At 34.8% G+C, this 11,424-nt stretch overlaps 1 protein-coding gene across 1 annotated transcript; it reads right to left on the minus strand.

Moving 5' to 3' along the window:
• Window positions 1-674: 674 nt before the first annotated feature.
• Window positions 675-9,776, minus strand: LOC133327014 (uncharacterized; the record flags this gene model as incomplete). The annotated part of the gene is made up of 13 exons (XM_061535609.1): window positions 675-860; window positions 1,496-1,598; window positions 1,661-1,823; window positions 1,882-2,140; window positions 2,192-2,403; window positions 2,470-2,637; window positions 2,669-2,865; window positions 3,968-4,135; window positions 4,841-4,968; window positions 5,039-5,195; window positions 7,143-7,270; window positions 7,370-7,660; window positions 8,709-9,776. Coding segments are annotated over 13 exons (3,228 nt in total), but the record flags the coding sequence as incomplete, so codon positions are not given.
• Window positions 9,777-11,424: the final 1,648 nt, after the last annotated feature.

Below are 11,424 nucleotides of genomic sequence, written 5' to 3' on the forward strand. Positions count from 1 at the left end.
CTTAAGGAACACGAACATACAAAGCCCAAATGCATTAGTATGAATCGACCGTTACGTTTCATTCCGTTCCAGATATGAATGTATATTTCTACTGGTGCGCTTTATGCAAGCAACTACTTGGTATAGGATTTTTGAGATGAAAATAGAACAGAGGCGCTGAAGCTGAATATTTAAGCCATAAACTGTTATAGTGTTTGTCATTAATTCAATTTGTTGAAACTATATAATTTCTCTTTTCCGAACTACGCCACTGCTTCCAGGATAGTGCTGTATTTGTCCATAATAGAGAGTTTATTTGTTTAAGAGCTATTGAAAGTCCTTTCTTGTTTCATAAATATTTAACAACTACCAACAAACACTGAGTGATTCTTAGCATTGAATAAAAATATTATAAACCGAACAAAAAACCCAAAAATTTACAAATAAGCCGACCAAACAAAGAGAATAACATTAGCAAATAAACAAAAAAGGGAACGAACACAGAAACGATTAACATATTTGAAATGGATATAAAATTGCCTTCGTATGAACGGCAAAGGACTGTGCTCAACTTTCAGAGTAAAGTAAATGTGATAAAACGAAATCCCTAAAAAGGAAAGAAGGAAACAAAAAAACAACCAAAAGAAATTTGAAATATTCCGAATAATATTTACAAATGTTCTGTTTACCTTATTTTATTCGTTTGATGGTGCTCCTGTTGTTGCTGTTGTTAGTATTGTTATTGGTATTGTTGTTGATGATGTTGTTGTATATTGTTGCCACATTCGATGATGCATAATCTCTAAGGATAAAATGAGGCCACTGACCAAGATTCCAAACATCAAAACCAAAAGAGCAGATGTAAATGTTTGCATATCGACCTGGGGATATTTGTTGAATGTTTTTTTTTTTTTTTGTAAATATTTATTGATAACACACTCGAGAAATATTATTGAAGAAATTAGCAAATGTTTGCAATGCCCATTGGCATCACATGGTGCATATTTAGCAAATATGAAATAATTGTAATAAAATGTGAGGGAATGATTTGCAACTTATCCACAACATGAAATGGTATGTGACTTTCACTTCAGTGGTAAACACTATTAGGATCTTTAAAACCCCCATAAATGGATCGAATCGCATAAGTCCATATATGCGAGGTGGCGATTATTTAAGATAACAAAATTACAGCCTGAACGGTTCAAAACCCAACTAGGACATATGAATGCTACGTAAGAATTTATTTTAATAATAATCACAAATTTAATATAGGTTCCATTTAGGGGTAGAGGGAATATGAACGATGCGTTTTCTCCCAATGATGAGAAAGGAGTTATCAAAAAGAAAGGAGTGGTAACCTAAATCATTATAATAATTACTCGCATCCAAAGTAAGGCATACATTTTCTAATTGTATAGCTTCTCTTAACCTTATTTATGCCAATCACAAAAAAAAATCAAATGGTAAGGACTAACTTTCAAAACCAATTGTTCTCCCATTGAATCAAACCTACCTGTAGATCATCGGTGTGCAACTGTTTAACACATCGGGGTTTTGGGGAATGCCAAATTTTACGCTCATAATCCATCAAACCGACTTCCGTGACACGTCTTAAGCTGATCACAAAAAATATTATTACTTCGCTAAACCGTAATATCAAATTACAACAACTAATTACCCATATGTTATAGGTTTACGCAATGGTGAACCCTTCTGAACAATGCTAACCATTTTCTGTGGTGGAAATAGTTGAATCTCCGTTAAATCACAAATTTCTTTTTCCGTAAATGTATCGGCCATGATTTTATATGCCGTGGCAACATCAACATGGAAGGCGAAATCTAAAAAACAAAATGTATTTCACTTTCATTTTTTTTAAATTTTTCTAACACTACTTACGCCCTTTCTTGATTTTTGCCACACCAAATTCGGGTTCATACCAATTCGAAGCCTCATTGGTCTTGGCATGGGCACCAGTCTCATGACTATGTAAAATATCTCGATAGGCTTTGGCTTTTTGGGCCTCTGTCATCGGTGTTAGAGATGTGGGTAGTATAACATTATCGGGCGGGGCATCTACAAAACCGGTACCATCTGCCGCTGGCATGCTGGTAACTTTTTTGGCATACAACTCCTGGGCATCGGGATCTTTGGTGCGCTATATTTAAGATTCGTTATTTTCTTCAGAAATACGAATTTATTTCCTTACCAAAAAATAATCCCTGTTATAGACAATATCCTCAATGCCAATTTCCAATGAGGAATGTATTAAATCCCTTAATGTCCTTATGGTTTTGGGCTTCTCCATTAGCAAGGTGCCCACAATACTGGCCGAATAGAATTGATAAATGGCAAAAGAAAATAACAACGATGTTGTTACAATGCAACGACCCGAAAATGATCGTGTGGAAAAAGATAAACCTTTTTTTGGGGGGAATGACATAATTTAAAAGCAATAGTTGTTTACTATATCAGCTAAGACCTTACCCTGCTGACATATGGAACCCACATAAAATAAAATCGACTCCAAAAACATGCCAACCCTTTGTGTTGCCGAATTATCATCTCGTATGTCATAGCCGCAAAGTAAACCACCCCATCGCACCAGACGGCGTTTAAAACTACCATGTGGAAATGATTTAGTCGGTATGACCGCTGTTTACGGCGAAATGATTTATTGTAATACATGTATTTGGTATATCACGACACTTACCTGAAACTGGACGCCCACCATCAGTTTCGAGCGTTGTCAACAGCCACAAGAGTAGAATGGTGGCCACACCACAGCCGGCCAACAAAATCCAGACATCATTTGAGAAGGGTTGCAAAAATACAATGCGATCCTTTTTAGTGCTGCGTGGATGTCGAAATATGAAACAAGGTCTGCAAGTAAACGAATAGAAATAAATTCTCAGATATCCTCATCAAGTACTAATGAGTTTACTGTAATGCATTTAAAATTATTATTAAATTTAAGGTACTCGGAGAAAGTACGGAGGTGTCCTAATAAAAAACCGCGATTTGTAGCTCAAGTAGGAAAATTTTTTTACAAATTACTTTTAGATATAGAATGGATAGATCAAACGGAATAGTTAAATACATTGTTGCTGGGTCTAGTCATCGTTCAAAATAAACTATTCTTCTGATCTATTTAGTTATCAGATAGATCATATGTAATATCTTTCTGGCCATCTCGCTTTTTAATAGGAATGTCTTATACTTTTCTATAGTTGCAGATGTTGAAACTGTTTATAAGCAGTCAAAAACGTGAAACATGTTCGATCTGGTCGAGTTTAGTCAAAATATTGCCACCTTAATGTAATAATGTATGCATTTATTCTACTTGGTCTTTTGCCACTTGAGATCCGAAGTACCCAATTAAATAAGATAATTATGTCAAAATATGAGCCTTGTAATCAACCAGTTCTTTGACATGGTATTTTACTCTCTGAAAACGCAAAATGCCATATTGCAGATATTTCGGTTGGAAAATACCATAAAACTTTCAAAATGCTTATAATAAGGCGTTGGCCTTTTTTAAAAACGTGGACGTTTATATCGGGGTTTTAATATAAAATATGCTGCCTAAAGTTTTAGTACTCTTGTCTAAATAGATTTTTAATCGTATAATGAATATGTGCACTTTATGGGGACTTCGACTTCAAGGTGTTCTATACATAACGACAAAATCAATATAGTATCTATCGGGGAAATATGCATCTTTGCAAATATATCAACATTATATCATGCTTATATATGGCTAGAACTCCTACTCTTCTATGGGAAGGCCTCCTCCTGCTCTTTTATCTGAAGACCTCCGCTGCACTTCTAGAGGAAGACAATCTGCTCCTCAATAGGAAATACTTCTGCCGTTCAAGAGGAAACCCTCCTGCTCACTCCTTTGGAATGTTTTCTATTTATTCATAAAAAATATATTTTTTTTTTCTTAAATTCTCTTTTTGTCAATATTCTATATTAAACTTACCTAGCCACCCATGTTCTGGTGGTATAATCAATCACTTTGGCACGTTCTATGCGAAAGAATATGGGTGATCCGCCAATATCCGCTTGTTTGCGAACCAATGCACCAATCATGCCATCAAATTTACCATTCTTTAAATAACCCCAGGTGGCGGTTTTGGACAAAACGAAACTGCATATAAAGCACAAAGAAACAACAACATCACCACGACCAAGAAAACAATATCGGTAGAACATAATAAATGATTTGTTTAGCTTTCGTCTGGAATACATAACATGAAATATGTGCAGTGAGGTGGAAACCAGCTACACCAGTAATAACATTCAAGGGTCATTTAATGCAATATCGATGAGATGTCTCACCATGTGAAGCATTAAATGTCTAATATCCTTTAAAAGCAATGGAAGAAGTAGAAGGATACAAAAACTCCGGGATATTGCCTGCCTGGCTGGCACTGTGACTTAAATGAAATATTATTTTCCATGTCGACAACACAGGTGAAAATCTGATTGTGGTTTTCAGGATTTTCTTTTGCTACGCCACAAAAGATGTTTATATCGATAGGTGATGGTAGAACAATAACAACAACTACAAAAGAACATTCAACAGCAGCAACAACAAACACAATGCATTATGTGAAAATTATAATTGATGACTTTTAAATTGAGGTTTTTGTTGTTGTACTTCTCTCCATTTTGAAGTTGAAGATGTTGTGCAGCTGCTCCAGGAGAAGAAGAAGATAAATGAATTGATGAATGCCAGAGTGCATGAGAACCTCTACAACAATTTTCCGTTTATAACACACATTGAATAATTCAATGGAATTCTGATTCGTAAGAATACTGTGATTGAAATATCAATTCGTCGTAGACGTACCTGAAATTGAATAAATCTCGAACATGTGATAATAATGCGAAATTAAATCGATTCATTGAATCCAAGTGTGTATCGGTGTGACTTATTAAATAGTCATGCAATGATTCGGAATTGTTTTTGTGGGTAACCTGCAAAGAACGAAAGGAGGAAATACAGATATTTTTATGCATAAACAATTGGCGATGGTTTAATACTTACCACAACCAGACAACGTATGCGAGCCAACTTCATATCCATTCTGCGCATTATGAACGATGATCCTCTATACCATTTGGCTAGATCCAATCCATTTTTCATAGAAAACACACCAATTTCGGAGGTGTTCAATTGTCCACCATACTGACGACCAGGGTTCCTAAACAAGGGATAATTCATTAAATGCTTGTAACTTGGCTTTTGGTAGGTGTTGAATCTTTTTCTATATATAAGCAATGTACTCTGTGGGAACATCTATTATTAGAAATTGTGTGAGAAGTGTGAATGGACTGTAGAACATCTAATAGAAGAGAGAACTTACGAGAATATACGTTCATGCGGTCTATGTAATACCGTCTGGCCTCCTATAGGTAAACCATTGCAGATTTAACTAAAATACCTTCTATCCTAGAGGAAGACTTTTTGGCCTCCTAGAGGAATACCTTTCGATATGCTGCAGGAAAGAAATTATAGGAAATCCTTATTTTCCCCTATATTAAGCACTTCTTGTCATCAATACAAAGACATTTGGATCATTTATAGGAAGATTATCTAGTATCCTCTAGGAAGGTCTTCTTCCTCAAGAAACAATTTATATAAAGGCCTTCTGGTCTTATTCAACGAAGTTATTGCCTTCCATGTGAGGACCGTCCGATTTATGTTTAAAGTACTTCTCATATTCTATAAGTGAACATAAAATGAACTTTTTCATTTACAGGTAGAATTTACCATATTTCTGATCCGCTATGGAAAGTCATTGTGGTCTATTATGGAAAGACCTTTTGGTTTTCTATTTTATGTCCATATTGTGTTTGAGTATTTTATAAGGAGACTTTGTTTACTACTGTGGAATATCTATAAATATTACTTTTCTTCTATGATATTCAATACGTAGACTTTCTGATGGGAAGATGTTTGGTCTTCTAGAAAAGTCATTTTGGTCTTCTATAGAAAAATCTTCGTACGATCTTTTAGGGAAACTTTTCCATTATCCATTGTATGACTTCTCATATTTTGTATTAAGACCTTCTGATAATCTATATGAAGACCTAACCTGTGAGTAGGATTCCCCCTTCTTACCTCTTATGATTATCTTCTGGTCTTCAATGGGAAATCTGCAAAAATGTTCTGGTCTTCCATATGGAGACTGTAGTAATTTTAGGAATGTATTCTAGTATTCATTTAGCCGGTATTAGATTGGACGTACTTTTGATCTTACGTAATGGCCTTGTGGTTTTCTATACGAGGATATATTTTTTGTATTTTTAAAGAAAGTCTTACATTTAGTCTCCTTTCCTTCTATCAAATATTCAATACCCTGAACTTCTAATCTTTCACAAGAAGACGTTTTGGTCTTCTAGGAATGTTATTCGGGTCTATTTTCGGACAAGTTTTTAGGGAAACTTTACTTTTTTCATTGTATGAATTTTCATTTTTTGTATGGAGCCCTTCTGACCATCTATAATAAAATAATATTGTCTTTCATAGGAAGACCTACTCGCCCTCTGTAGGATTCCCCCTCATTATACCCTACGAATTATCTTTTGCTCTCTATTGGAAAATCTGGCTTGCCTTCAATAGGAACAAATTTTGGTATTCTTTATGAAAAGGTTGTGGTCTTTCTTAGGGAGACTTTGTAGTACTTTTAATAATATATTATAGTCTAGATTCATACATTATATCGGTATTAGATTGGACGAACTTTTATTGTTATTATAGATGGATTTCCTATCATTTATGATAACGAAGATATTCTAGAAAGTTCTGTTGTTTTTTTATAGAGTAATTTTTTCAATTTTCTGTAGGAAGAATTTCTGGTCTTCGAAGAAAGTCACTTCTAATACAATCTGTACAGAAGGAATTTGTTTGAAATATAAACTATGTTCAAGCACTAATTCGCCATCCTGCACCAGTATTCAAGACAACGACATATTTTAAATTTTTACTATGTACATTCTTCTGTACAAGTACCTACATCGAAAGGAACCCTCTCTGCTCTGTTTATTTTTCCTCACACCCATTCACGTTCGCCAATCGATAACTTTCTCTACACACTTAGACAATATTAAACAGCAACAATAAGCCTAGACCAACAAGCAAAACTTACCAAACATCGTATAATATGTAGTAATCCATCTTTTGTAGTGTTTCATAGTCTTCACCAACAGGAGGGGAGGATGAGGTGGTATCGACACTATCTGCTACTGACGGCATAACAATAGATTGCGATTCACTCTTAGAGGTGGTGTCAGAATCAGTTATGGCAGCAGGAACTGTTGCCGTGGTTGTTGATTCAGTATCCGCAGGGGTTGTTGCTGCTTCTTCTGTTGCAACTGGTGTTGTTAGCGTAATGCTACGCACACGTCTCTTTGCCAATATTAACTCAGTATTTATATTGATGTTGAGTTTTTCAAGAAAATTTTCAATATTCTCCATTTCATCATCGGCAGCAGCACCAGTCGCATCATCATCGTTTGTTTTTCTTGTTCCCCTGCCCGTTTTGTTGTCACTGTTCATCTTGTTTTTCATATCATCCGCATCATTGATTTCAGTTTGCCCATTAAATGTATAATCCTCTATCAACAGCCAGTGATACAAGGAGTTAAAAAGAGCTTTATTGGAGGCCTGATGATAATGTTGTAAGTGTTCCAGTGCAGTCCAGCCCAAACAACGCCCGTTCCCAAACCAGTCATAGTCATCCGTAGTCCATCGAACGGATGGCAGTGATGATATCGATAACATCATCATACAAATATAACGACGATTCATTGATCCAGACACGTAGAAGAGAAAAACAAACAGAAAAAGGAAAAATGAGGAAAAATAGCGTTAAAGCATCGCATTATCAGATACAAACATCATTAGTGCGCTTTTGATAACAATTTGTGAATTTAAAGGCATAGCGAAAATTGAGCCATTCCATAAATGGACATTCCAATGAAATTGAAACCATACAAATTATAAATTTATTTTTTAATGCTTTATATCTTTGTTTGTGGATATGACAGATAATTTTAAAGATGACATGTACGCAGTCAAATCGAATAATGAATCTTTTTGTAACATATATCCTGCTCCTATTTCGAGTCCATTAGCGACTTTTTTGTGAAATATATATAGAGGCCAAGCATGTCTTCTTGTTGTGTTTATTTTGCGGTTGAAGAAAGTAAGGACGAAAACGACACACAAGGCCTCGAGATAGAAGGAGGATAGGTTTTATATTCCTCATTCGATTTTACTGAAGACATCCAATTTATCCACCCCCAGACAATGAGCTCGAATTTATGTCACAGTGTCTTGATCAGTGCTTACTCACTTTGCAGATGAGAGCAGTAGATATGTATGTGAAATAATAAAAAGCTCTTTCTTAAATTTTGCAAGCCACATCATTTCAACATATCCACCAGTTATTTGCTGGTGTTGCAAAAGCAATGACTATATCAATTTTTCCTCTCTTTTATGGCGGAGGATATAAAAATTGGCAATTGATTTGCCTGTAATTCCTAGAGAGTAATTCACCTTATATATTTATATCTACAGACTGTTTTCAAGTAGGGTTACAAATATTCTTACCCAAATGTAACCAACCTTATGAATTTAAATCATTCCTGGACTGTTCATAACTGCCCCATTTTGAAAAAAATACAATATATGTTTTACAAATTTAACTTACCGTTTCAAGAAGTTTACGACTTGCAGGACCACATGAAAGATCAACAACAACAAGTTGATAAAAATGTTCAGGACGTAAAACTTGATCCAACCAATTTGGATTGGATACAGTACTACGTGTATTCGAACCTGGACCACTTCGTGTATTTGTTCTGTCAAAACGAGCTCTTTGATTGACGGGGCCAGCATCTGTACGCTTCTTCGGAATTAAATGATCAATTAGTATTACTTTCAAAATCATGCCTTTATAATTTGATGGATCTGAAGATTTTTCAATGAATAAGTGTTCCAACAGCTGTGCCGTTTCCTTGTTACGTTGAATTTGTCGACGATATAATTCCTGGGGAGTTTTATCATTATTCGCACTTGCTGTACCTTTACATGTGAATAAATTAATGCGGCTTATTTTCTTGTGACGTAATGCAAATTGACGTATTAATTTTGCCTGGAACTGTATCTTCGTATCAATGGTTATTGTATTTTGATTCATGGCCTTTTTGTTTTCATTTTCATCGCTGGCAATTTCCACATCCTTATAACAGTCCATTCTGGTTTTATTGTCCATGCACTCAATGGCGATATTTGGCTCCCCAGGGACAGTTGCATTATTGTTCTCATTTAATTGATCAACATTATCAGCAGGCTTCTCCGCTGGCGATAACGAGGTCTTTAATAAATTCTTGGGTTCTTGTTGTTGTTGATGTTCGCTTTGTTCCTGCTGCATGTCTTTGGTCACAACAGCAACATTTTCCAATAATTTATCGTTGAGATTCTCATTAATGTGGTCATAAATCAAAGTGTTGTTATTATTTCTCTTCTCAGCAGTGGTCATTGTAGATCTTTTGTTGCTCTCCACCAACTTCTCCTCTTCTTTTGTCATATTGGTATTCAACACAACGCCATCAATAACATCAGCATCACCAGCTGGAGCTGGAGCATATGTGGCAGCGGAGTCACCATAAACACCATGTTGCCATTTTAATGTCAATATTAATATTAAAAATAGCAATTTTATTTCGTTATTAAAATATTTATGCATTGTTTGCAACATCATAAATTTAAACGGCACCTCACAAGTCACGTTTCACGGTTATTTGAAGAATTCTCTTGGCTTTGTTTATGACCTGTTTTTCTGGCCATTCGCTTCAATGTTATCGCTGCAACTGAATGCCTTTTATGTGCTCTTCATCAATTTAAGACCGGATCCACAAAACAAAACACCGAAAACACACACACACACACCCATCCGCACAACGGAAATGTTTCCCACACCATGTTTCATGTCTTTCCTGTCACAACACATTGACAGAAATGTCACTGGAAGTAATGCCAAGTTATCGCTGTCCTTTTTAAGGATAATTGAAAAATTTTGCATAATAAATATTGCCATAGATGATGGCGACTTTTCTCCGTTTGCCTTCCACAGGAAGGCAGTTGAACATCATGTTACGATTCGATACGATACAAGGCAATTTGTTAGAACGTTTTTGACTTTAACCCCCTTGAAATCGACATTAACCACTGCCCATCGAGTTCTGTGATTTATTATTTCCGCTATTATCGACTTTTTTGATTATGACATTATAAATCAACAATCTTAAATTCAATTGAATTGAATTTCATTGACCATTTTATTGGAAGAAATATGTCAAGTTTTTTTCTTTTTACTGGTCGTCGTTTTTCTTTCTTTTGTGTTATGAAATTCCCATATCATAATTTGTGACAGCCTGTCACAATGTCATTGAAACCCATATTAAAATTGCATTAAACTTGAACGATGCAATAGAGCTATGGAGATTTTTTTTTCACTTTTGATTTTGAATGTGAAACATGTGCCAGGAAGATGTCGAGGACAATAGAATATAAAGGTAGTAATAATATGTAAAAGTCAAATAGATATTTGGTCATTCAGTGTGGCATGGTTATATGTGTGGAAGTAAGTGTATTTTTAGGGACAATATTTTTATGAAGGAATTATCCTTTATTATACTATTATCCGAGTCAATATGATTTATAATTTATCTGTATAACGAAGTAAATATAGGTATTCTATAGAAAGACTACCACAGGTTTTATATAGATAACAAAATTTTACTGTGTTTCAGTAATTATATGGAGAACTGTCTACAGGCCTTCTATACAAAGGATTACATATTTTATTCTTTAGCACTTCTGTGGTATTCTTAAAACTGTCGACATCCTACAGGTTTTGTATAAACAGAAAACCATTTCAGAAAACCTTCCGGAGGACTTAAATGTCCTCTACGTCTAGACGATTATACATGTATTTTATCAACAGAGGACTTATAACAAATAGATGACCTTTATACATATCAATATACAAAAGACTTCCGACTGCAGTTCTAATTTTCAGAATATCTCCGAATAGAGAATTTTCTAAAAAAAAACATAGCTTTCGGGGATATAAAAATAAAAAATTTTAATAATAAAGCTTAGATTTTATAAAAAAAAAACTATTTTCTATATATAAAACCAGGGCATAGCCTTCGGATCTCATAAAGTACAAATATTTATGATCAAAATGAAATCAAGACACCATCACAGTATTTAAAACAGTTCGGTCCATGTATTGAAGGCATTAATGCAGAATACCTTTAATAATGGTCCATATTTTGACTGTCATGTGCTAATGTTTTTAAATATTATATATGTCTTGTATACCTAATGGGTACAGGGATCAGACACAGGTCTATCTA

The sequence above is a fragment of the Musca vetustissima genome, unplaced genomic scaffold (assembly GCF_032173495.1).
Source record: "Musca vetustissima isolate MV318-11 ecotype Yass unplaced genomic scaffold, APGP_CSIRO_Mvet_v1 utg4349, whole genome shotgun sequence".
Classification (NCBI taxonomy): Eukaryota; Metazoa; Arthropoda; class Insecta; order Diptera; family Muscidae; genus Musca; species Musca vetustissima.